This window comes from Melospiza melodia, chromosome Z (genome assembly GCF_035770615.1).
Source record: "Melospiza melodia melodia isolate bMelMel2 chromosome Z, bMelMel2.pri, whole genome shotgun sequence".
In the NCBI taxonomy this organism is placed as follows: domain Eukaryota; kingdom Metazoa; phylum Chordata; class Aves; order Passeriformes; family Passerellidae; genus Melospiza; species Melospiza melodia.
The window spans coordinates 1926324-1951976 of NC_086226.1; the positions used below are offsets into that span (position 1 = coordinate 1926324).

A 25653-nucleotide genomic window follows, 5' to 3' on the forward strand; every position below is an offset into this window, starting at 1 on the left:
CCTTCCTTCCCTGCCAGCCAGGGCTTGGAAAGAGCTCGAAATTGTTCAAAATCCCACGGCAGTTTTGAGAGGTAACTGTGACTGACTTATGTAACTGGTCCATTTTCCTTGGGTTTGCCACCCCGACCCTCCTTCATCGGGGGGAGTTGAAGGGTAGGAGAACATTGCAAGGCTGCGTGTTCCTTAAAGAGAAGGGGAGTTCTGCAGGCTGCTCCTCAACCAGTCTAATTATTAATTGGTTTTCATTAGAAAGGGGAGCCTTAAAAATGGGTGTTAATAAACAACAATTCAAATCTTGCTGCAATTTCCCCTATTTTATTTTCTGATCTTTGCTTTGCCGGACAGTTTCAGAAAAAATCAGGCTGGAAATGGTGAGCCAAGTTTCCTTTATTTACTCTTAAATCTATTTTCAGGGCAACTCTGCAAATACTGCAATTGCTGTAGATTTAAAATACTTTATAGAGGGTTGAAAACAGCTCAGCTTTTACTGTGCAGCAGACTGGACGGTTGTGTAGTCTTAGCTGGGAAAAGTTGAAAGTACTGGATCCAGAATTTAACTTACTTTAAATTTTATTAGGGACATATTTAAAAAAAAACCCCAAAGAAGTTAAAAGTTGGCAAGATGAGGTCTCAGATGTGGGATCCAGAACTGCATATTAATACTTAAGATTGTGTATAAATACTTGGGTCTGCATGATAGACAAATCTGCAGACGGACTCTAGGACTGCATCTTTATTTCTCTCATTTCTCATCTGTTAAGATTAAGTACCTCCTAAAATCTCTTCTAATTATTAAAAAAGTTTAGTCATTGTTGAATATCTTTATTTATTGCAATTTTCTTAATGTTAGGTGTGTTTTGCTCATTTTTAAAGCCTCATCTTCTGGAATCTGGTGAGCATATTACCATCCATTTAAATCACATCAAGAATTTGAAATTTTCTACCTTTTGTGCTTCTAAAATAAAATCATGGAATAGTTCTCAGATGTATGAATAAGGTTCAGACCAAAAGCCAACAGATTCCTTATCTTTTTTAAATATTTCAGTATCTTATGTTGGTAATGCCTAGGTTTGTGAGTATTTAGTTTGAAATCCTGAAACTCCTTTTCCTCTCTATCTGTTAGTACTTCAATGCGGGTGTTTTTTAATCAGATGTTCGTGTTTTAAACTTTAAATGGATGTTACAAATGAGAATTTATCTGGGCATAAAAAAGAACTAGTTTGTTTTAAATTCAAATCACTTTTGGGGGCAAATTGCCATTTGAAACTCCAGATTTTTTAAGACATTTATCAGCCCTGGTGCACAAAAACACTTAAAAAAATGCTTATTGAGTTTCCTAAAGCAGGCATATTTTGCCAAATCCTGAATACCCTATTGATTATTCCCCCCTGAAAGTGGCATGAATATGCAGGATGCATGAATATTTTCAGTAAGTTTAGAATTTCTTCAGGACATACGCAAGAGCTCCGCGTATCTCTTAGAGCGAATCTTTAATCTCAGATGCAGAGGGAGCCTCTGGAGTGCTGAAAGTCTGCTGGTTCACATCTGCCTACATTTTAAAAAATGGATATAAATGTATATATCTAAATATATTTATATCCAGAAGACAGCAGCAACTTTTTGCTGTGGTCTTTGTGTCTGCAGACAGCGCTTCTCTCCAGCTGAAGATATTACTGGATGTTTAAGCTGGAGTGCTGTGGGCTTCACAGTATCAGGGGTGAGATGCAGAGCTTTTGGCAGATGTGGTGGGCTCTGCAAAGCACAGTGGTTGTCCAGGAATAGCAGGGATGAAGTGGACACAGAGAAAGAGGAGATGGTTTTACATAACATGGTCTGAAACCGCAGGTGTGGTCAGAGTTGTGGAGAGCACAAGCTGGGGACCAGTTGCAGGGCATAGATCTGGGAGAAATGAATTATATTCCCAGACTATCCATGCTCTGTGCTGGACAAATCAGCACTTTGAGGTAGCTAAGTTGTCTGGGACTGCGTGGAATTTTTTTAGCTGCTTTTCAGAAAGCATCCTGAGTGCTTCCCAGGGAAGGATTGCAGGAGGTGGCAGAGCATGAAGGGGTAACCTGGCTATGTCTGGCTTGTTTGGTTTTTGGTTGGTTTTTTTTTTTTACAGTGAGGGCAAAGTGCATTTCTTTTGAGGAGGATAGGTTCAGAAATGTTAAAAATCCAGATGTTAAAAATTCAAGTCTTAAGCTGCTCCAGTAGACATAGAGCTGATAAAATGGCGGCACCGCAGGAGCTGAGGTGGTGCCAGTGTCCAACCCTGAGGCCTCTGTTTTTCACAGCGCCAATTTTTTGGGCAATTTTGAGGTGTCCTTCATGGGTGGGTGTTCACACTCCAAGTAAAGAAAGCCATTTATACCTTTATTCCAGAAAAACAATGTCTGTGCCCCTGATCTTGTGGGGAAGAGCAGAGGCACCCAAAGCTTTTGCCGAGGCCTTTTAAGTGGCCTGCAAATATTTCATCCACTTTCCCCTTATCCAAGAGGCACAGTTTGATTTTCCTGAACAAACTGAAATAGCCTTTCCTAAAGGAAATCTCCGTGTCCATACAGACAGGGTGGCACAGCTTTCAGTCCTGCTGCTCTAAATGGTGTAAGTTTGTGAGCAGACAAGGCCCAGGAGAGTTATGGTGGAGCTATTAGGAGGGGAAGTGATTTTTTCTTAGACTGATTAAAATTCTTTGGGCTTTCTGTTTGTTTGTTTTTAAACACCTATTTAGCTTTTAATTAACATTTAAGAGAAGGGAAGCTGGTTAAATATTCAATACCTCCTCCCTTTCAATTAAGGTAGAACAGTACACAACGCGTGATGAGGCCTCTGGGAAGTATGGAAAAATGGAGAAGAGCAGGCTCCTGATTATAATTTTCAGGGGGACAGGAAAGGTGAAACCCATCTGATTATTACTGCTGTTAACAACAATAATGTTGAGATTTATTTTTTTTTAACATCAGAAAGCAGTTTAGAAATGCAATTATTCTTTAAAACCGTATGTCCTGTCTTTGGCCTTTAAATACCTCAGTTTTTCCACTCCCATTCTTTACTTATTTCAGGTGCAAGCATGGAGGATTTTCTAATAGGCCTTTTTCAGTAGCTTAGTAGGGAGGCTGCAGATGCTGGGGAAGTTATTCTTCATGCTACATGCCCTTATCTTCATTTTGATGCAGTTCTTTCTGTCCCAGCGAGTCAGCAGCTTCAAACCCTGCAGCCCTGGGAGCTCAACCAAGCAAGGGATTATTGTCACCATACTCCAGTCTCTTCCCCTTTCCCTTCCTTCTCCTTGAAAAATCCAGTAACGTTCTGTCTGTGAGCTGGTTATCCCACAAAATTGCACATAAAGCACACAGAAAAGGGTACTTCAATGGAAAAAATGGGTTTGGAATATGCTAGTATTTGTAATTCAGCAAATTCATCTTTCCTGTACTTAAATTTCTCCCTTTTGATTTAGTGTACCCTAATTTATCTGACAAAATATTTTGTTTTGATGGCCATCCAGTTTAAAAAAGGATCATGCTTGCTAAAAGAATCCCTCAACAAACCCATATTACATTGTGGAAACCCCTGAAACCACTGCCCAAAAGGTGATATATTTTTAAGCTTGCTATATCTTCTACTGTGGTGAGACAACTCACCTGTGGAAAATACTTTATTTTCACCAAATATCCCACAAAAATGATTTTTTTTTTTTTTTGTTTAAATCACCACGTTACATAAATGAGTTTTTAAAATGGAATTGCTGGCACCAGATAGCAGTTGTGTAAATGTTTTTTCCTGAATGAGTGATTGCTTTTTGGCTTTTTTTTTAAGGATTGAAGAGAGTGGAGATGCTAAAATGCAGAGCTATTGGATAGGTTTCATATGCTATAACTTCAAGGTTTACTGGATATAGGATTGCATTGATTTTTAAAAACAGAAAAAAATGTTTTGCAAAAAGATTTCTGACTGCATCTATTGCAAGACATTCCAATTCAGCTTTAAAATTAGCCTATTGTGATGACACAATAATTTTTAAAGTAACTGTTGTATGTTGTCCAATGACCTATTCAGTGCTATGGATTTTTATTTTAAAAAAAAGCAAAATGAAACGAAACATCAAAACCCAAGGTATTTTCTTCATGAACCTCTCTTCTAACTGCATAAGCATATGAATATATTTATATATATGTCTCTTGTAATTACTTATCAGTCAAGTTAACGATGTGTATTTACTGGCTGGACTAAAACAAGAATTAATCCAATTAGTTCAATAATTGGTTATTTACCAAATATTTTCTTAATTATTGAGAGTCCATTTCTACTTCAGCTATAAATAACAGAAATTCTCCCATCAATTTCAGCTTAAGTAGTATTTCATTATTTTTAGAAAAGTTTTTCATAGCTTTTATAGAAGCTATTCATAGAAATCACAGGATAAAATTTGCAGTTGCAGAGGATAGTGAAGTAACACCTTTTGTCAGAAGGTTCAGCTCCAAGTCAAACCGTCATTCAGGTGAACTTCACAACTTGTGATTTTTTAATTTTTTTAAAATTTAATTCAATTTGTAGACAAAAAAATAAAAAGGCTGAAGGAAGTAGCATGCATGTGTCTGGAAATAGCAAAATTCTGTTACATGGAAAATTCTGCGCTGTAATATGATTAAAAGTTGATGTGAGCAACCTAAGACAATTGAGTCCCTCAATTGGCTGACCTGGGAGCTGTATCCTTTATATGCAAATACCACTAATGTCAATTTTATCTCAGCTGGATGTAAATTATATCCAGTTGCAGCACACCCATGCCATGGAGCCCTGGAAGGTGATAAAGCTGGAGAGCTGATGAAGGCAGAAAGGCATTTTTCCTGTGGAGTTTGGAACAGGGTCCTGCCCAGATGGAGAGCACGAGCTTCCCGTTGAGAGGAGATGAGACTGTAGAGAAAGATCTTCCCTTTTCTCTGCCTGCTCCCCGATGTTCTCTGATAAGAGTATCTTCAAGAGAGGGGTTAGGGGGAAAGGAGGAATCAGCTCAGCAAGAAGAATATCAAGGAGACATCAGCTATTGCCTGCAAGAGGCCATGCTGTAGGCAGATACTTCACTGAACTAGGGAAAATATGAATTCACAAATATTTGTGCTATGCACCCAGAAGTTTGTAGATAAACCTCGATCTTACCTTTTCTTTATATTTTAGCCCCTTTTTTTCCTCTCCAGATTCTCTGAAGAGGATGCATAGTAAGGACGGCACTGACGAAAAGCAAAATCAGTAAATCAATAACTTTTTTTCTTTCTCTTTTTTAAGGAGAACACACACAAGAAACCAATTCACCTCATTCTCTGAAGAAGGATGTGGAAAATATGGGGAAAGGTAAAATAAATAAGGGCCTCTTACATTATAAAACTGCTCTTTGTTTTAATAGAATATGAGGATAATAGGGGGCACTTTTGTTCTGCGCCATATTTTAAGCTTGTCAAGTAACATATGAATAATATATGGACCTTTGGGTGGATATAATTGAGATTAATGCATATATATCAATCAATACATGACACTGTAATATAATACTTTAAAATAATATATTACATTGATTTATATTCATGGCTTTCTGCACAAAATCTATGGTAGGTCTATGCAACACTTTTTTTCTTTTTTTTTTAATAAGCGCTAAAATATTTTGTCTTAGAGTAATGAATTGCTCTGCAACTGTTCTTTCAAGAATTATTTATACAGATTATCAAAACCACTTTTTCTCTTTGTTAGAGGAACTCCAGAAGGTTCTGTTTGAGCAGATCGACCTGCGGAGGAGGCTGGAACAGGAATTCCAGGTGTTGAAAGGAAACGCGTCGTTCCCAGTCTTCAGTAAGACACAAAATCTGTGGTTTTGGTGTTGTGCGTGTTTGTGGTTGGTTGCTGCCGGGCTGATAAAATGAGACAGGCTCTCAGTTGTGCTGCTATGATCTCGGGCTTGGTTCTGCTGAGTCCAGGCTGGGCAGGGCTTGGAGCAAGCTGGGATGGTGGGAGGTGTCCCCGGGGCTGGAATGAAGTGATTTTTAAGGTCCCTTTCAACCCCTGCTGTGGCTTTGCAGCTGCCCAAGCAGGTCTTTTGTAGGGAAAACACAAAGCTGGATGTTTGTTTTGGTGTGCATCCTACTAGTTTTGATAGCATTGATTACAGTGAGTGCACAGAAACACATCTGGGTCCTCATGGGGTACGGTGAAGTTGGTGTCTCAGCCAACATCCCACAGGGGCTTCTGAAGACAAGATACTTAATCCTTGTTTTCAGGAGGTTCCTAATACTTATTTTCAGGAGGTTCCAGCAGATGCTGGAGAATTGATCTGGTGTTTTTAAGGAGCAGAAATTCCTGCTTGGATTTTTCCCGTTGGGAAAGGCCATTTGAGATGGCCCTTCTACCACGGCCTCTGAGCAGGGTGCTGCTGCTCAGGGTGATGGAATGTGCAGGGCACATCTCAAATAAAACAAAATGGGCACTGAGCAGGGTTTTTCTGAAGCTGGCAGAAGGCTGGGCTGATTGTGCAGAGATGTGGAAAAAGACCCCTTGGGTGGGATCTCCCAAACGACACTGGAGCAGCGGCAACAGCCGAAAGATTCTTCCAGGAGAATTCCCACCTACATCAGGATGATCCCACAGAAAAAGAGGGAACACAGACAGCATTTTCCTATTGTTCAAAGAAAATATGCTTGTCCCCTTTCTGTAGCATCAGATAGGTATGTTTAGGAGAGCAAGGAAGTGTGAGGAATCTGGGAATGACTCCATCTTTAGCCCGAATATTGAAATATGTAGACAGCTCCATAAATAAAGAAGAGTTACTTGACATGATACAGATATTAATGAAAGGAGCATAACCTCATCCTTCAGAATAAATCCAGTCATTACTTGGGTTTGGGAGTGAGGTAATTTTCACATAATTCGTGGGGATCAAAACACTGCTGTGTGGTATTGGCGAAATGGCATCTTGGACTTTTGCCATTCAAGTCTCTTATTTATCCTTTTGTTCTTCTACAGTAAAATTAATGCTCTGTCTTTGCCATGTAAATAAACAATGCAATTAAACCACATGAAATACAATTCAAATAAAATAAAAGAACAAGTATGGCCGACCAAGGAAGTGGTGACTGCTGTATGCTGGCTTGAAAAATATGTGGTTTCAATGTACCACAAAGTAGTGGTCAATTTTCTTCAGGATTAAAATAGAAAACAGATAATGTGCTATAAACCAAACCTACAAGTGACCGTAAAGCCTATTTACAGATTTAGATTTACCAAAAAAACCCACCCCTCCTCCACGTGTAATAAAACAAGGAAAAAAGAAAAAAATTACTTTTGTAAAGCAAATCTGTGTAAATCCATGTTGAGGGTGATTTGTCCTCTGTTGCATTGTGTGTTCTAGCATAAGAGAAGGGGCTGTTCTAGGCTCTTGCTGTTGGGCTGTTGCTTTAGGTTGGGTATTAGAATGGTATTGGTGTCTTGGGCAGGGAGAAGCCAGGCAGAGGAGTGTTTGGAGATCCAACTAAAGGAAAGTTGAGGTAAAATTTAAATTGTATTGAAAACTCATCCCTGTTTCAGCTGGGAGGCAACATGAGAGATGTGGAAGCAATGCTATTCTCTCTGGAAAACGTCAGGTTGCCTGCAGTGAGCTCTAGAGTCACCTCTTTGGGGTCTTCCACCTGGAACCGAGCACATTTGGGGTGCTCTACCTTCACAGCATCAAGCCACTGCTCACAACAGGGCTGTGCAGTAAATGGTGTTTGGTTTCAGAGTTCTCCTCTCGTTTAAATCACTGCTAAATGAGAACTGAGCTTATTTGCAAGCTCCCTAAGCAGTGCTATGCTACAGTTTTCTCTGTGGCCTCTTGATCCTGCTTGAAACACCGATTGTGATAATTTATAAAACAGCAAGACCTTGTATTTTTCACGTTGCTGTTGGGCTTGAAAGCTGCAGGTGAAATTTTCTTTTGCCTTTAAGGTCTCTCAATGCAGAGATCGCTCAAATTAAAAAAAAAATAAAAATAAAAAAAATTCAGATCACATGTAGAAAGTCAAAGTATTTGCTGTCCTGATAAAGATGCAGGCATCTCTGCATGGTGACAGTGAGCTCTTCTGGAGCCCTGCTCTGGTTTGTGCCCTCCGTGTCAGCTGCTCCGCGTTCTGTCCGTCTGCATTTTAAACAATGCGGCAATAAAACGGTGGAGACGCAGCCTGGGTACTTAAAGTATTTAATTTTGTGTTAAGAAAGCTATTTAAATATTCATATCTTTTCTCCTGGGTACTGCTTATGGCTTTGTCTGCCAGCGTTTGGACTCGGATAAATGCAGCCGGAAAAAAAACGCTGTCCCTACCATTAACACCCCATTTCCCTGTGAGCTTGGGCATTTGTTGTGCAGGGCTGAGCAAGATCCCCGAGCTGTTTGTTTGGAGAGGTGATGAGCCCATGAAGAGGCAGCTGGGAGGAAAGCATTGAGGGGAAAAAGGAAAATTTCTCCTTAAAGCCAACTCAGAGTGGAGCTGGAGGACCTCAGTTGCAATTATCATTGCGACTTTAGCGACCAGGACAGGAGGCAGTTACCTTTTCATACTTTTGTGGGGGGCTAGGGAAAGAGGAATTTATTTTTGTTGGCTTATTTTTCTGATCGAGTCGGAGTAGAGGGAATAGGCTTAACAGTTCTGTGGGAATTTATTGGAAACCTGAAGAACTTCATTGAGATAATGCCACCGTGTCCTTTTCAATGTTGTTGTGCTGCACTCCTGAGGGCTTCTGTTTGCCAAAATTTCCTGCTCTTTCCCTGCCTCCTTTTCTTTTAAACAACAGCTTCATTATTTAGAGGGGACAAAGTTCTTTTTTGAGAGGGGGACAGAGCTCTGCCCCCTTGTTATTTCTTCCAGGACAGGCTCCTTGCTTGAATCAAAATGATAGTGGCTGGGATGGGTTTTCTTTCCTCTTCCATTTAACAGCCCATCCTTGCACCCTGACTTCCATCAGGCAGCTCTTGGAGTCCCCTGTTTCTTGTCAGCAGTTTTGTTTATATTCCCCTTTTTCCCACCCACCAACAGGAGTGTTAAGGAGCACAAGAGCATCAGTTAGTCTTCTAACAAATGAAGTTTGTCCGAATTAGTTGTTTAGGAGGAAAATCAGGGAAGGGGAATCTACCGGAGCAGGAAGGCCGGCCTGTGCTGTAACCCAGCTGCCCAGGATCTCTCTTTCAAAGACTTTCTCCCTTCCAGATTCCCCGTCACCCTTTAAGGAGCTTCAGTTTTGTTCAAAGCCGTCAGCACGATGCTACAAACCACAAATCAAACCCCGCATCCTTGAACGCTTTCTCCTCTCACACGCTGGACATCGCTGCTGGTGTCAACAGATTTATGCCAAAGCAAAGAGAAGCAGCTCCTGCTCTTCTCTTCATGGCCTGAAAAAGTTTGACTAATGACTGCAGAGCCTTGCCCGTGCAGGAAAATAGCTGGGGATAAATGCTAGCAACACAAAGTTAGCATCCTACATTTTCTGCTGGGGGAGGTAGTGAAATCTAACTTTTCCGCATTTTTTCTGGTGTCAGTGGTGTCTCCTATTAGACACATATTTATTAGGCATGTGTTTTAATTGAGTGAAGGACTTTTGCAGTGCTTTGCGATGCCTCAGTAGTGACTGGGCTTGATTTTTAGCTTAGCTTGGTGTCAATACTGCCGTGTGGTCTCTGTTTCAATTATTGCACTTTTTTCCCTCTCATACAGACAATTTTCAAGATCAAATGAAGCGGGAGCTGGCGTACAGAGAAGAAATGGTGCAGCAGCTACAAATCGTAAGTTTACTTTCTCTGATAAAAATGTCTTAGGCTGCTGCATTGTGTTTTTTAAGCTTACACCTCAAATTTTTCCTTTCTGAGCCATGTTGATGCATCAGTACCGAGCTCCTATTGCCTTACATTTAGCAAGAGGTAAACACGCAGTTCTCAGCTGGTTTGGAGCCTAATTACCTGGAGATTTACTTTCATACAGTAACCAGATGTGTCTTCATGTTTCAACTAAACAAAATGTGTCGACTCGACAAGGAGAGGTGCTTCTGCAGAGAGGAGGAGTGAATCAGTAAACTTTGAGCAGTTAAACGTTTCTGCCTAGGGATTCTGCTCAATCCCTGCCTCCCACCAGAAAATAAACCTTAGGATGTGTCTTTTTCTCATTTCAGACACTAGAAGAAGTGCTTAACTCAGCAGTAAAGGATCAAGTTGCCAAAACACAGTTCAGTGCAGGCACACGTTACTGTTGGGTCTCTTGCTTGTTATTTTAAAACCAAGAGGGATTTTGCCTGTGTGCTAGTGCAGCTCTGGATCATCACATCCAGCTGTGTTGTTTTGAAAAGTTGACGTCCTTAATCTGGTGCAAGCAAAGGGGCTGGAGCATGGGAAGCTGTTCCACACTCAAATAAATGAATGCTTAGTGTGGTTTCAAGAGCAGTGCATGGTGGGGCTGTCAGCTAATGCTTGCTGTGCTGATGCTTTCTCTGTGATCGGTCTGACATTGCTGAATGGGGTTTTCTTTTTGGGGCAATCTTGGAAATATCCCAATTTCTCTGAATCAGCCCCGTGCTCCCCCATTTAAATTCTCCTCCTGCTCGTCACGGGGCAGAGAAGGCATTGCCCAGCCTCCTGGTACTGTCATTTTCTAATTGATGGGTTAGGACATCAAAGTAAATTTGAAGGCCAGGATTGTCAGACTGGTGCTGCGATGTTTAGAAGCATTTAGGACTGGCCTTATTTTTAGAGCTGCCGAGCATCCACGCGCCCCGTTCCTGCTGACTGCAGAGATTTCAATGAGACATGGAGGGTGTTTGAAAGAGGCTGTTTGCAGAGGAAACTCAGGTCCAGAATATCTCTGGGTGTTTTTTTGCAGCTGGTCTGCACTCTTTTCCTTTAGTGTGCCCAGTTGTTACTGTGTCCCCCTTTGTGTCCCGACGACAGGCAGGAAGTTTTACTTGAGACGTGAATTTTATTGTCACGGAAAATTCTAATTAGGATGCCATCCTGAAAAGCACTTCCTCTGCTGCTTTGGGCTTGGGGCAGGTGACCAGCTGGATTTCCTGCTGCAAAGAACTTCTGAGCACAAAGTTTGTGGGCCCACCCCAGTCCTTATCTCTTGTGTCAGCTGAACTTGGAGCTGGCTAACTCTGCCTCGCAGGGAGAGAATGGATCACCTCTGCCACTCACCTTGTGGCCCTGTGGTGAAGTTGTTTGTGGAACAGGATATCCCAGACCCCCAAGCAAGCCAGCTGTGGTGGTTTTCCTGATTTCCTTGGTCAGGAAAATAAATATGATCAAGTAATTCACACCCTTTTCACCTACTGACTTGTGCTATGGACGGACTAAGAGTCATTTAATCATTTAACAGAGCTGAATGTACTTACAGAGAATATTTTCAACATTTAATGTGCTGCACCAACAACTCAGGACTTCTTCCCTCACTACAGATGCCTTAATTTAATTATTACTAATGAAAATGTTGTTGAATCACCAGTAAGTCTTCATGCTTATATTTGTGGGGCAGGTTGTGATCAGTGAGACTGATAAAAAGATGTTTGTATGAAAAACTGAGAGACTCCTGCAAATAACGAGTGTGTTTGCCAAAATGGGTGCAGAAATCTTCAGAGATGTCTTGGCTGATAACTGAAATGGAGTCAGCACTTTTGAGATGATAATCCCAGCAGTGGCTTTAATTCATTCATGGGAATATATCTTGTATGTTTATATCTAGAATTAAGATTAATGAACTGAATGTGGTAATGATAGAACTACTTTGGCCTTCCAGGGTTATTGCATGGATGAACTGGTACAGAATACACAAAAGCTTTTGATTTTGTGTTTAATTGCTGTTGTTGTTCTGTTTTGAAATGGCACTTTTAGGTGCTTTTTTTTTTTTTGTACCTGAGATGCTGCACTACTACTTTGACAGGGCTTTAACTTAATTTTCTTGTTAACATAGAAGTACAAAGAGAAAAGCAGAAGCGCTTCATACATACTGAAATCATAGTTTTACTTAGATCTTCATAGGTGTATGCTTCTGTAGTACTAAGCTCAAAATTTATTGATGTAACTAGTCACAGAATGGGACTTAATTGCTTTAAAAAATTATTTTACAAAAAATACAGATGCCTAAAATCAAGGGGTTTTTTTTATCTCTTCTCACTGCTGAAGATATACAACTTAAATTAATCCTTCCTGAATATTCCTGGAAAGATTTAAGAGCATTGTGGATGTGGCACTTGAGGACACAGATTAGTGTGGGCCGGGCAGTGCAAGTGAAATGGTTGGATTTGAATATCTTGGAGAACTTTTCCAACCAAAACGATTCTGTCATCCCCTGATCCCCTGCAACTGTGGGTACCAGAGAGAGGTTTTTCCAGAACGATCATTTCACTCACCCTGAACTGAGCAATCAGACACTAAAATAAATTAACCCAGTGTGTTCGCTGTTTCGGAAAAGTCCGTAACACAAGCCGAAAGCGATAACGGGAAAAAAAATCAACCAATCCTGATTACATTTGAAAACTTCCCAGCGCCAACACTCGCTGCAGACTGATGTGAAGCTCGTGCCCTGCACGGGCCGTGACGCTTTTTGTCCCGTTTTTTTGGGGAGATTCTTCCCCGTTTTGGGAGCGGTCGGTGGCAGCGCGGCCCGCGGGTGCCCTCTGCCGCCCGCCGGCCGCCACTGCAGCGCTGACTCCGCGCCCAGTTTGAGCCGGGCTTAAATTAAAGCGGGGCTGGATCAGCGGCCCCCGCTGCTCCTGCTGCTCTGCCCGAGCCAGAATTCAGAAATAACAATATTCCATGGCTTCCTGAAAGCCGGGAGTAAGGCTCAGATCGCTGGGAAAACGCTGGGGAAAAGCTCTGTTCTTTTACATCTTCACTGGCGGGATTTGGGCTCTTTGCAGGCAGCCTGGCTGGGGCAGCAGGCTGGTGTGTGGCCATTAGTTTTGATGGGAATCACAGAATGAGTAAGGCTGCGAGTGGCCGCTGGAGGTCCCCTTGTCCAAGCTCCCTGCTGGAGTGGAGGCCCGCCGAGCACATTGCTCAGAGCAGCTCTCCAGGCTGGTTTTGATCACCCCCAGTGAGGAAGGCTCCACAGCCTCTCCATGCAGACTGTTCCAGCAAGGAATTTCTTCCTGATGTCCAGGTGGAATTTCCTGTGTTTCAGTTTTCAGAGTTTTCCGAGTGTCTGAAGCAGCTACCAGGAAGATTTGCAACCTGCATGTGCCAGGGTCTTGGCCAAATGCTAGGAAACAACCAATCATCATATTTAACAAGAAAATGGATCTTACACTCCCTGAATGCATTTTTCTCTTCCTCATCTGGCAAAGTGCTGCCTCCCAAATTGGCTGAGTACAGGGTGTGCATGAGGGGATCATATATAAAATGTGGATTTTGCATGTGCATCCTGTTGTGCCGCGGAAGGTTTAAACTGGATATTAGGAAAAAATTCTTCACTGTCAAGCTGTTCAGGGCAGAGGTGGTGTCCCCATCTTTGGAGGGGTTTAAAGGCTGTGTGGATGTGGCACTTGGGGACATGGCTCAGTGGTGAGCTGGGCTTTGGTGGCATGGTTGGACTCAATTATCTTAGAGATCTTTTTGAACCAAATGATTCTGAGATTCTGAGGGTCATCTGGCTTTTGTTAATGAGTTGTAGAGAAAGGGCCAGAGAGGAGGAACTGCTCTGCAGGATGGGGGAAATTCAGACATCACACACGTGGTGCAGCCTTAGAAGAGCTCACCTGCCTTTAGAGTTTTTAGTTTCTGTCCAGTGAGACCAGAACTCATCTGCTGGGACAGCCCAGCACCATAACCAAGTACCAAGTCACTCTGCCTGAGACTCTGCATCTGTCTGATATGGTCCTCTGAGCAACTGTGTTAGTGGAACAGACATTAAAACCATGAACTTTCTTCCAGCTGCCTGGTGAGAGAAAAAGATCAGAAGCAGCACTGCCAGCATTATGATTTCCATCCTTTAATGTTTTCATGAACCTCTGTCAAACATGGCCACAGGAAAGTAGAACACCAAGCAGGAAATTTAAGCCTCCTGCAAATTGAAGAGCTCTTCTTAATTCTCCCTCAGAGGTGCCTTACAAGTAGTTTGTGGGTTCTCAGTGGTGACCTGTCCATCAGGGAAAGCTCAGGTGGTGTTCATCACCCATGGTGGTTGGGTCATTGGGTGATGATCAATCCCACTGATTTTACATTGGGGTAAAAGGTGACAGATTTTTGAGGTGTGTTAGAAATGCGAAACACTCAGGCAGGCCTTTGTCTTTCCAGATTAAGTGAAAAATGATGGTTTGGTTTTGTTTGGGATATTTTAATTAGGTTATGCTCCCACGAACTGAATTCTTCCTTACCAGCCTCACTTCAGGCTGATAATAACGTTCAGAGCTCAGAACTGGATCCATCTGGAACTGCTCTGTGTTTTACGAATTTCTGCTCTCAGTGCTCCTTTAAATCAACTCTGTTCTTCAGAGTCAGGCAATAAAATAAATCAGGAACTATCTCTCTGCAAAACTGATTTCCATCTCTGCATCATCTTTCACCCTGATCCTTAGAGATTGACAAGGCATATTTAAAAGAAGGGAGGAAAAAAAAAAATCCACCATGTGGTTAATGTTGGTAAATCTTCAGAGCCATGAGAGCCTGTCCCTCTGGGTTGCACTGTAATTCAGAAGAGCACCATTCTAATTCCTGGTTTACACTGCTTATGGAAAGCTTTTGTACAACTCATGTATTCATTTTCCAAACAAGAAGCACCCACGTTTCTGCGAGGGGAGATGTGGGTTCTCAAAAGCAGGAAATGGGAAACGGCAGTGCTTCAGTGCCATTTGTGATTTCTGTGCTTGGCCTCAAGTGGTGCAGCTCAGATGATTGACCTTGCAGGGAATGCAAACAGTTGTTCAGCAGAATGGCTCTCGGGTTTCTTGAGTGGCATCTTGTGCTGAAGTGCCTGCTCACAGGCACACAGATAATGACAGGTGAAAGAACATTTCTGGAACGCTGTGTCCTGTGTCCTCAAAAGGCTCATCCCTGATTGTGTACAGGAAAGTGAGCTCTTTTCACCTGAATTTTATTTCTTGCTGTCAGTTTTTTGGTTGGTTTTCTTTTGGTTTTGCGTTTTTTTTTCAAAGACAGGCGAGCAAAACTTGTACCCTGACACCACATGTGGATATGCCTTGGGTGGATAGGAGGGAGCTATGCCTCTTTCTCCAGTAAATTCAAATGTTAAAGAAAAGGATGCCTTGTAGAAATTTAAGCAGAAAGCTTCCTTTCCTTTAGAATCTGCAGAAATTCGCATAAAAAACGGGTGTGGATGTGCAGGGAGCCACAAGCCAGCCTCAGCTGCTGCATGAGTGCAAAATATTTTTTCTAGGCAACAGAAGGCAGGGTGATGTAAAATCATGTACCTCAGCAGAGATGGGATGCAGAGATGAAGCCTCTGAAAGAGGATGGTGAAATTTCTTTAATATCTGAGTGTGTAAACAAGGATCAGACAGGAACTTGAGAAATTACTCCCCAATCCTATGCACTGCCTGTGCCTTGGTTGAGTCATGGGGCAGGCTCCAGGCTTGCTGAGTGGGCTCCTTCCAGGTGGAATAAATGGAAATGTGCTCCAGGAATGCACAGGGGACTGTGCTCCAGTTCCTAATGGGTACCAGGACTAAAATGGATTCAGCCTGTAGGAAAAAGGACTCGGTGTCCATATTGCATTTTTATTGGAGTTTCCCTTCACATCTGCTTTCATTGTGTTTCCCACCAATGTGGACCTGGTAATGAAAACTGGTTTTTTGCTGCTTAAAACCCAACTAACTGCCTTCACTTTTATTATTTCTGCACACCTTTTGAAAAGGGCCACCTTTGTGCCAGGAGGAGCCCTAAATCCTCTTCCACCACAGCATCAGAGTTACTGAATGCTCTGACAACGACAGAAATAGAAGCTGACATTGTAGGTGATTTAACTCATGGAGAAAGCACTCATTTCCCTGTTGAACACCCACCTCTCCCACTGCCATCAATTGCCAGGAGATCAGGTAAAACAACACACGTTAGAAAGATGCCAAATATAGCGGAGAAGTGGATTAAGAACAGTTAATTTCTGACAGAATGTACCCCGCTGTATTATCTAGGTCAGTACAGCCTGGGAGATGTCCTACATAATTTGTGGCCATGCAAACCCACGTTGGCCTTCGTGGGTGGGAGAGAGGCAGGAATCAGCTGGCGAGGCACCACAGGTCCCAGCTGGAACGTGCTGATTCTTTCTGGGCACTTTGCTTGTGGCTCCCTTTTGCGTCCAGACCATGGCCAAAGGTGATCAGGGAAGCAGCTTCTCTGCACCCCCTCTCTGCTGCAGCTTGGGAAGGAGTTTTGCAGCCTTTGCAAGCTCCCTGTCCTGAAGGCAGCTGTGCATGGGGACATGGTGGAGGGGACAGCTCTGCTTCTTGGGGAGGGATCTGGCCACAAAATTCCTGATTCCTGTTATCTTCTGTCAGGGAAAGGGATTATGAGAGTAGTCAGACAAAACACCTGGAATCTTGTGTGTTGTGCTCATCAGTGGTTTGTGCACACACATTTCCCCTTTCCAGGGCAGTGCAGGGGGAAGCAGCAGGCCCCTGTGAAAGGTTTCTGCTTTCATTCAGCCACAGACACTGCTCCTTCCTGGTGCTGCTGCTTTCAGCCAGACTGACCTCCTTCCCCAAGACATGAAAGGGTTATGTCTAAGCTTCAAAAGCCCCTCTCTCTCCTCTCATCCCGACCCTTCCCTCCTCTTTTTCCTGGTTAAGGTAGGCAGGGATGGATAGGTCTCTCTGTCTTTGCAGGCACTATGCTTTACCCCAGCCCAGAGGCACAATGGCTGGGCACAATTCGCACAAACATCCTCATAATGGATGGGCATAGTGTATTTAAAATAATTATGGGCATAATGTATTTAAAATCAAAACAGGGATGTACAGGAACATGTGGGGTCAGTGGATACAGATGTAAATTCACTGTGTGTGGGGCAGGTTGCTTGAACTCTCTGCATTTGCCCATCTGTTCCTTCTGCTGTTTGTGCAGGTTAAGGCCTTGATCCTGACTTCAGGTGACAGAATTGACATCTTGCAGTGACATACTTGACATTATTTGTGAGCATATTCTGGAGTGCCTGGCAGCAGAAGCAGGTCAGCTCAGTGTGCAGCAGCACCTAGGAGTGCAGCGACACAGGATTTTTTGATCTCCGAGCCTGAATTCCTCCAGCAGTCCCTCCAAAAGTCATCATCAAAGAACTTGTAGCCAGTTGGATTCCCAGCTATGGGGAAATCTCAGAGCAATTTAGTTTTGTTGCATTCTAAAGGCCCAGCACTGAGGAAGAGCAGCTCTGTAATGTATTCCCTCTGGCCAATGAGCACATCATCCCACTTTGTTTCTAAATATAACAGTGTTCCCTAATATGCCCATGTTCTCTGTTTTTCTTTAATTATTTGTTCCACTTCAGTGGCTTCCCTTCAGATTGGTGCAAGTTGGAGATAACTATTATGAACTTCCTAATTAGGGGGATATAAATACACGAAGTCTCATGCTCCCAACCTGCTGTATTGTGGCTGTGCAGGGATCAGTGTGCATCGCCTCATCTGCCACAGACAGCTGACTTTTTATGATCTCACAGGTGGCTTTATCCTTTGTCAGCCTCTGATAAAAACGCAGCATCTGAATGCATCTTTTACACTGATTTTTAAGATTCTATCTGTTGTTTTAACTCTGGCCATTTTTTATTTTATTTCTGCTTCAACCTCCCTGAGGTTTCATAAAGAGTTGAACCTTTGTATTTAAGGTGTTGTTTCCTACAATTCCTCCCCATTTTCAGGAAGGAAAACAAAACCTTTCATTTACAGGGATTTCCAGCTTGGGTGTTTCCTTAGCCAAACCTTGGCTTGAGCAGTGTCTCTGTTTCTGTGTCATTCCAGATTCCCTATGCAGCAAGCTTGATCAGGAAAGAAAAGCTCGGTGCACACCTCAGCAAAAGCTAAAGGTGAGCTTGTGAGAAAGAGACTTCATTCCACTTGACCTGGCTGCCTGTGTTCCCCTGCAGCCATTGCAGGAATTAAGAGGATCATTCTGTTATTTGATGTGCCTGGTTCTGGTCCCAAAGCCCTCTCTGTGCTACAGTCTAAAGCTGATAAATCACACGTGGCACGAATTACAAGGCTTCTCTGGGGTGGGATGCAGTGCTGGGAGCTGACCTATGGGTCCTGCAGTGACAGGACAAAGGCTTCAAAGTGGGAGTAGCTTTAAATTAAATCTTAAAGAAGATTTAAATTCAATATTAGGAAGAAATCCTTCCCTGGAAGGGTGGGCAGGCCCTGCACAGGGTGCCCAGAGCAGCTGTGGCTGCCCCTGGATCCCTGGCAGTGCCCCAGGCCAGGCTGGATGGGGCTTGGAGCAGCCTGGGACAGTGGGAGCTGTCCCTGACCATGGCAGGGGCAGGATGAGGAGATGTTTAAGGTTCTTTTCAACCCAAACCATTCCGTGCCTCTAACTGCCTGAGCTTGTGCTTCTCCTGACCCTGAAATGTGTCATCAAGGTCAATGTACCTTCAGTGGAAGGAGGGAAATACCTTGGCATTCAGAGTGCAAAAACAAAATGTTCACACTCCATGTAGGGAGGAGTTTTTCTGCCCTTAATGGAACTGCTTTAGCTCCAGGAAAAAGCAGTGCATCAGCATATTTTGGTAGTCTCACAGAACCCCCTGACTGTGGTTCTGAAGCTCAGTGTCCTACAGAAGGTAATTATGCCAAGGTGCAGGGCCTTCCCAAACCAAACACTACATTTTTCAGGACTGTGAATTAGAAGGGTTCATTTAGTAGAAACACCTCCATCATCAGTGGCCTGAGAGATTCCAGTTTTGGGTGCTGAAGTTTTAACACTTAAATTATATTCTCTTGGGTTTTTTCCTGGTAAAACAAGAAGATTAGGGATTGGAGACAGATGCCAAAAGCTGGTAGCCCTGCTGCTGTGTTATGCCACAAAATCTGGCTTGTGCATTCACTAAAAAAATCTCTGAGGAGAAGTAGGGGGATTAGAAAAAGAAGAGCTACTCATACACAGAGATCTCAGTAATGCGCAAAACAGAGGTGTTCAAGAGGGTATCTAAGAAGGGCTTGATAGGAGAGATGATGGAGGTTTGCCTGGGCTGTAGAAGAAGCAGATTCTTAAAAACAAAAGCAGTAGGAGTAAGCACAGAGTAACCAGAGAGCCACGATCTGTGGCCCAGAGCTCTGCCCCTGAGATAGGAGATTATTCTGAGCACCGAGATGGTCTCTGCTGGCTTTGTGCACACTTCCCTACTGACTGCCAGCGTTTTCCAGTCAGCAACCTGAGCGCTGATTTAAAACAAACTCAGCAGCATTTACAACCCGAGTAAAAACAGCCGGTCAGGAGCAGCAGGTCCTGCCCCAGTGCCGCATCTGCGGCGCTGGATGCCCAATAAAAATCTGCCTGAGGATGGCAGCACCGGAGGAGAGGAGCAGCTTGCTCCCATCACCGGGCTTCCAGCAGCTCCCAGTCCCTGCAGGGGCGGTGCTGGGAGCGAGCATCCATTCCCTTCGGCGAGGGCGGGAGGGATGGACGCGCTCCTCACGCTGCCTCTGCCCGCATCCCCGCGGACGTCGGGGATGTCTCCACGCAGCCCCGGTGCTTTTGGAAGATTTGCTGTTGCTTAAGCGCTAAGCTGAGCCAGCCAGGCAGAGAACCACGGCTCTGCTCTTCAGAAGCTGTTTTGTGTCCTTGATGTGCCAAGACGGAAAAGTCTCCTCAAGAGGAACCGTATTTGCACATCCCCGCCCTCGCGTTCGCACATCCCTGCCCTCGCAGCGCTCCCAGGGGTTTCCAGCTCTCTGTTTGGCAGAGCAACCCCTCAGTTGCTGCCCTGAGCCCCCTCTGCTCCTCCCCACAGCAGATCTGGCTGCGTTTAATCGCGCTGCAGTCAGTCAAAGTTTGCACTGCATCTTTATTGACAGTATTTCCACGCGGACCCACAGGCACTCAGTGGGTTATGCCACAAAGTCTGGCTTGTGGGTTCACCAAAAAAAATCCCCGAGGAGAAGTAGGGGGAATTAGAAAAAGAAGAGCTGCTCCTACACAGAGATCTCAGAAATGCACAAAATAGAGGTATTCGAGAGAGTATCTAAGAAGGGCTTGATAGGAAAGATAATGGAGGTTTGCCTGGGCTGTAGAAGAAGCAGGTTCTTAAAAATAAAATTAGTAGGAGTGAGTACAGAGTAACCCGATAACCATGATCAAAGTGTCAAAGTCTCAGGGGATGCTGCTAGAGCAGGTGACCCACGTGTGTGTCCCTTTCCCAAGGGTTGTAAATAAATGTCATAATTCTGTCACTGTCTCAAACTTTGGCCTAATGTTGATAATACTTTCTCTCTCTCTCTCTTTCTCCCTCTCTTTTTTATTTTTTTTTCTACTCCCAGAAGCACAGGAGCTTTTGCAGCTGTTACCTTATAAGTTATAACCCAGTCAGAAACCTGACTTGTATATAGACTGTGAAATGGAAGTGTTTGGGGATCTAAATAAAAAAAAATCAGGTTCCTCTGAACCTAAGGACAAGTGACCTCATAGTATCATGGACAACCATGTCAAATAGAATGTAGCAGCCATTTATTAGTAAACACAAAACAACAAAAAAAAATGCCTGTCCTTGATATTTTTCTTTTTTTTTTTTTTTTTTGGTGGTACCAAAGTTTAAGTCTTTGTGTTTTTAGAAGGACTATTGAGCTTGATAGAGAAAAAAAAATGCTTTTGAATCGTGCAGATAAGCTGTGAAAGGAACTGCTGGTCCTTTCAATGCCACAGGCACTGACAACACCTGCCAGCTCACCTTTTGCTTTGGAATAGTGATTGTTTTATGGAAGGGAATGAACGTCTCACCAGATGGGCCAGAACCACGTTTGGATGGACGGGTGGACAGACGGACGGACGGACGGATGGAGCAGCGTTAGCCATACACAGTGCTTTTTAAAAGCAGTCTGGAGATTCTCACACCCCTCTCCCTCGTCCCTTCCCCCCCCACTCTGGTATTTTGCCTGCTGTATGAATTACGATTGTACTCCTCTGGAAATATTTTACAATTTAATATTGAGTGTAATTAAGAATATAATCACTGTTATCAAAAAAAGGTATTTAACTCTGTTGTAGTTTCTTTATCATTCATGTGGATAAAAAGTCTATAATAAAAAAAAAAAAAAAAAGAAAAGTATGAGATAATAGTTGAGCTTCCCTGTAATTTAATGTCATGCTTAGTCCACTGAAGAAAACAACTGGGAAATCTATCCCCTTTTTAGAAGTATTTTAATTCACAAAAAACATGCTGAAGAGTTTCATGGTGGAAATTTCTGCCTCTGGTTATTTTGAAAACGCTCAGAAGAAGCAGATTTAGTACAATTTCGGGACGTGCCTTGTGGATCCACAGAAACAAAGGCCGTCAGTTGATTTTGTAGACTGCACCCGTATTCCCCCAGGTCTTTCCTTGGTGACCTGCACCACCCTGGTTGTCAGGGCTTTCCTGAGAGAATCCACCTCCCTGCTGAAAGGATTGGTCCCAAACACAAAGCATCTCCCACGCCAGGACAGCACCACCAGCAGCCAAAAGTGTTTTCAGCCATGCCCAGCAGAGCTGCTCCCTCAGTATTCCCAGAATATTCCTGCGAGATTAAATCTCTCCCAGTATTCCCAGCAAATTCCTGTGAGATTAAATCTCTCCCAGTATTCCCAGCAAATTCCTGCGAGATTAAATCTCTCCCAGTATTCCCAGCAAATTCCTGTGAGATTAAATCTCTCCCAATATTCCCAGCAAATTCCTGTGAGATTAAATCTCTCCAGTATTCCCAGCAAATTCCTGTGAGATTAAATCTCTCCCAGTATTCCCAGAATATTCCTGTGAGATTAAATCTCTCCCAGTATTCCCAGCAAATTCCTGTGAGATTAAATCTCTCCCAGTATTCCCAGCAAATTCCTGCGAGATTAAATCTCTCCCAGTATTCCCAGCAAATTCCTGTGAGATTAAATCTCTCCCAGTATTCCCAGAATATTCCTGCGAGATTAAATCTCTCCAGTATTCCCAGCAAATTCCTGTGAGATTAAATCTCTCCCAATATTCCCAGCAAATTCCTGTGAGATTAAATCTCTCCCAGTATTCCCAGCAAATTCCTGTGAGATTAAATCTCTCCCAGTATTCCCAGCAAATTCCTGCGAGATTAAATCTCTCCCAATATTCCCAGCAAATTCCCGTGACATTAAATCTCTCCCAGTATTCCCAGCAAATTCCTGTGAGATTAAATCTCTCCCAATATTCCCAGCAAATTCCTGTGAGATTAAATCTCTCCCAGTATTCCCAGCAAATTCCTGTGAGATTAAATCTCTCCCAGTATTCCCAGCAAATTCCTGCGAGATTAAATCTCTCCCAGTATTTCAGAATATTCCTGTGAGATTAAATCTCTCCAGTATTCCCAGCAAATTCCTGTGAGATTAAATCTCTCCCAGTATTCCCAGCAAATTCCTGTGAGATTAAATCTCTCCCAGTATTCCCAGCAAATTCCTGCGAGATTAAATCTCTCCCAGTATTCCCAGCAAATTCCTGTGAGATTAGCTCACCTGGCTTCGCAGTCCCTTGGTGCAGCTGGCAGGGCTGGCAGGCAGGGCAGGGAGGGCACAGCCTGTTTTCCTGCCCTGCCCTGCACAGTTTGCTCTGGAGTTAGGTGAGCTGACAGAGCTCACGGAACCAACAGAATTATGGCTTTTTGTGGCGTGGGAAAAAAAAAAAAAAAAAATACAAAACAAACAAAAACAGCAAAACCACCAGAAAAGCTGGGCCCGGGCAGCTCAGTTTTCACCTGTACCAGTAGCCTGTTCCCAGGAACGAAGGAAATCATATACTCTGTGAAAGCACACCAGCAATTAGAGATATGTTCCCAGAATATTGTTTTAGCTACTAATGATTTACTGCTTATGGGTTTTCTGACCTAGACATGATGTCGTGCTTTAGTAACCCTCAATGGATATTTTTTTTCTTCCATGAACACAACCAGCGATTTTTTAAGACCCAGGCACGGTTTTAGCAGATTACAGCATCCTGTGGCAATAAACTCCACTGCTTAAATACAGCTTGTGGGGAAAAAAGAGAAAACCAGTTCTGATCATTGGAGCTGCCAAATTTAGCCTCATTTTATGCCCTGGGCTTCTTGTACTGGATGAGACAAATTGTTGACTAGTGGCCATCCCTGTCCGTTTTCCTCATGTCTGACATGATTTCATAGCATCTATCAAGCCTTTTTGGCTGTCTTTTTTTCCAGATTAAGTTGTAGTCATCTCTCCAACATGAGCAGCCCCATAGCTCTGTAGACCTTCTGTTTCTTTTCCAAATCATGTCCTGCATCCTTTATGAGATGCAGAACTAGCTGCACTTGGGAATACTCAGGGTACAGGATACTCTACAGATTATTGCACACAGCCACACTGTGCTGCTTTCTGTGATGAATGAACCCAGCTGCAGGGTGGTGGTAAAATCTCTCACCACTATGGATCAAAAGTTTTGCCCAGACATAAAGCAACACCGCTGCTCAATAAGAAATTGCCTCCCTAATGGCTTCTGAGTGCCAGAGCTCCTGGATGTGGTCAGGCATGCAGAGCAGCCCTGGCTGTCCCTCACCATTTGAGAACCAGGCCCTGGAGCAGACGCAAAGCACCCAAAGCAGATTTATTTGTTTTCTGCTCCAGCTCAGGCTGTCGTGTTCCCCAGGGCCTTTCCAGAGCCCAGCTGTGTGTGCTGGTGCAGTTGTGCAGCTGTGCATTAAATGCACGGCTCACACGAATTAACAGGCTACAAATGCACTTCAAACTGAGCACTCAGACTGGAAATGTCCAATTTCCACTTGGTTATTTATGCCCATCAGGAAATGGAAGCACCATTTGCCTGGCTGGTAGCTGATTCACAGACCACAATGCAAAGGCTGTGATGGAACATGTATCTCAGAACTAAGCATGAATGAGGTGTTTTGAATTAAAAAATAATTCCTCACGCTGATAAAGGTCAAGAACGTGATTCTAGAAAACAAATAAAGGAAGGCCTCCACCTAAACAAATCACTTTGGTAAATATCCATGAAAGCTCCTAATCACCAGTTGCTTTTTGTTTGCTTTCCTCTTGCGGCAAAAGCTTGTACACATTAAAGTGAAAAGGATCCCATTAAACACTGTTGTGTTTCACCAACTCAACCTTTCCACCACAAATAAAAGTTTAAAACAAAAAGGATACTGGGAGATTTTCCCAGGAGCTGGTATGGTTGTATTTGCAGCACGCATACCCTGTGTCTGCACAAACTGATTTGCACTCAGCTGCCTCTCTGCAGTGCCTTGGCAGGGCTGTGTTGGAGCCCATCCCAGCGTGGCTGAGGGGGTCACATAAAATTTTGGTGGCACCTTGGATGTTGCCAGCCTGAGCTGGAAGGTGGCAGTGCCGTGGATGTGGCTGCAGCTCCCCAGGGCCCCGTGGGGACTCTCCCAGGCACTGTTAATCTGCTCACGCACAGAGCAGCCCTGCTGCTGCCCTTAGCACAACACCAATGACGTGTTGGTGTGGAGAGCAAACACTCAGCTTTTCTAACGTGTGACGTGCAGCTTGTCAACACCCTGAGGAAACCTGCGCAAGAGACCAAACATCGCCTGCACAGCCGCTATCGCAGCAGAGGCAAAGGGGAGCAGCAGCCCCACGGTTTGGGCCTTCTGGACACCAAAACCCCCTGAGTATGGCAAAACCCACTGCACACTCAGCTGTGGGTTGAATTTCCAAGTGGAATGAGAGTATTGCTTGTTACCCCACAGCTGTGTGTCCATGAGCTGCCCACAGCACCTCCCAGGTGGGCTCTGTGCTCCAGCTGTGCTGGTGCTTCTCCAGGACCCAGGGCTGGCAGTGTTGGCTTCTGACACGATTTAGCACAGCTGTTTCTGTTGGTGGAGAAGTGCACCAAGCAAAAGCATGAAGATATGTGCTTTCCCTTATTCCAGGAAATGGGAACAGGGCTTCTCTCAGGGCCAAAATTTCATGTGCCTTCAAGCTATCTCTCTCAAAGACCCTTTCTGCCTTTTGCTGGCCTCGCTGTAAAATGGAAGGTGCAATCTGCACAATTCTGGACTGGATTGGGTTGGAAGGGATCTTAAAGCTCATCCAGTTCCACCCCCTGCCATAAGCAAAGACATTTTCTACTGGTTTCTGCTGCTCCCAGCCACATCCAGCCTGGCCTTGAGAGTCATTAACAAGTTTTCTGAGAGCAGACAGCACATCTGACCATTTACTGCTTTTGAGATTGATCACATTGATGAATAAATACCTTGGAATAAATAACTTGATGGTTATTAAAGAAGGTATCTCTGACAGAATAGGTTTCTTCAAGGTGTTAGAGTAAAGATCAAGAAGTTTTGTCTGAGCTGGGTATGGCAAGCAGGATAAGGCTTGCTTATTAATAGGAAAAAAAAATTGCTACATCTTTTCTTTTGTAATACTGATTAAGTAAGTCCCAGTGCCTTTTAGAGTTCAGATTTCCTTGGGGTTATTTTTCCTATTCCATAATTTTTATGTGGTGTAAAACCTCGAGG

At 43.6% G+C, this 25653-nt stretch overlaps 1 protein-coding gene across 1 annotated transcript in view; it reads left to right on the plus strand.

Annotated features, from left to right (window-relative positions):
- Positions 1-21177, plus strand: part of SKOR2 (SKI family transcriptional corepressor 2) — a 26627-nt gene extending 5450 nt beyond the window's left edge. Inside the window, exons 4-8 of the mRNA XM_063180387.1 lie at positions 5287-5352; positions 5746-5844; positions 9732-9799; positions 17965-18029; positions 20479-21177. Of these exons, the coding sequence (XP_063036457.1) occupies positions 5287-5352; positions 5746-5844; positions 9732-9799; positions 17965-18027 (296 nt within the window). The 3' untranslated portion in view covers positions 18028-18029; positions 20479-21177. The remainder of the gene's footprint in view (positions 1-5286; positions 5353-5745; positions 5845-9731; positions 9800-17964; positions 18030-20478) is intronic.
- The last annotated feature ends 4476 nt before the right edge of the window (positions 21178-25653 follow it).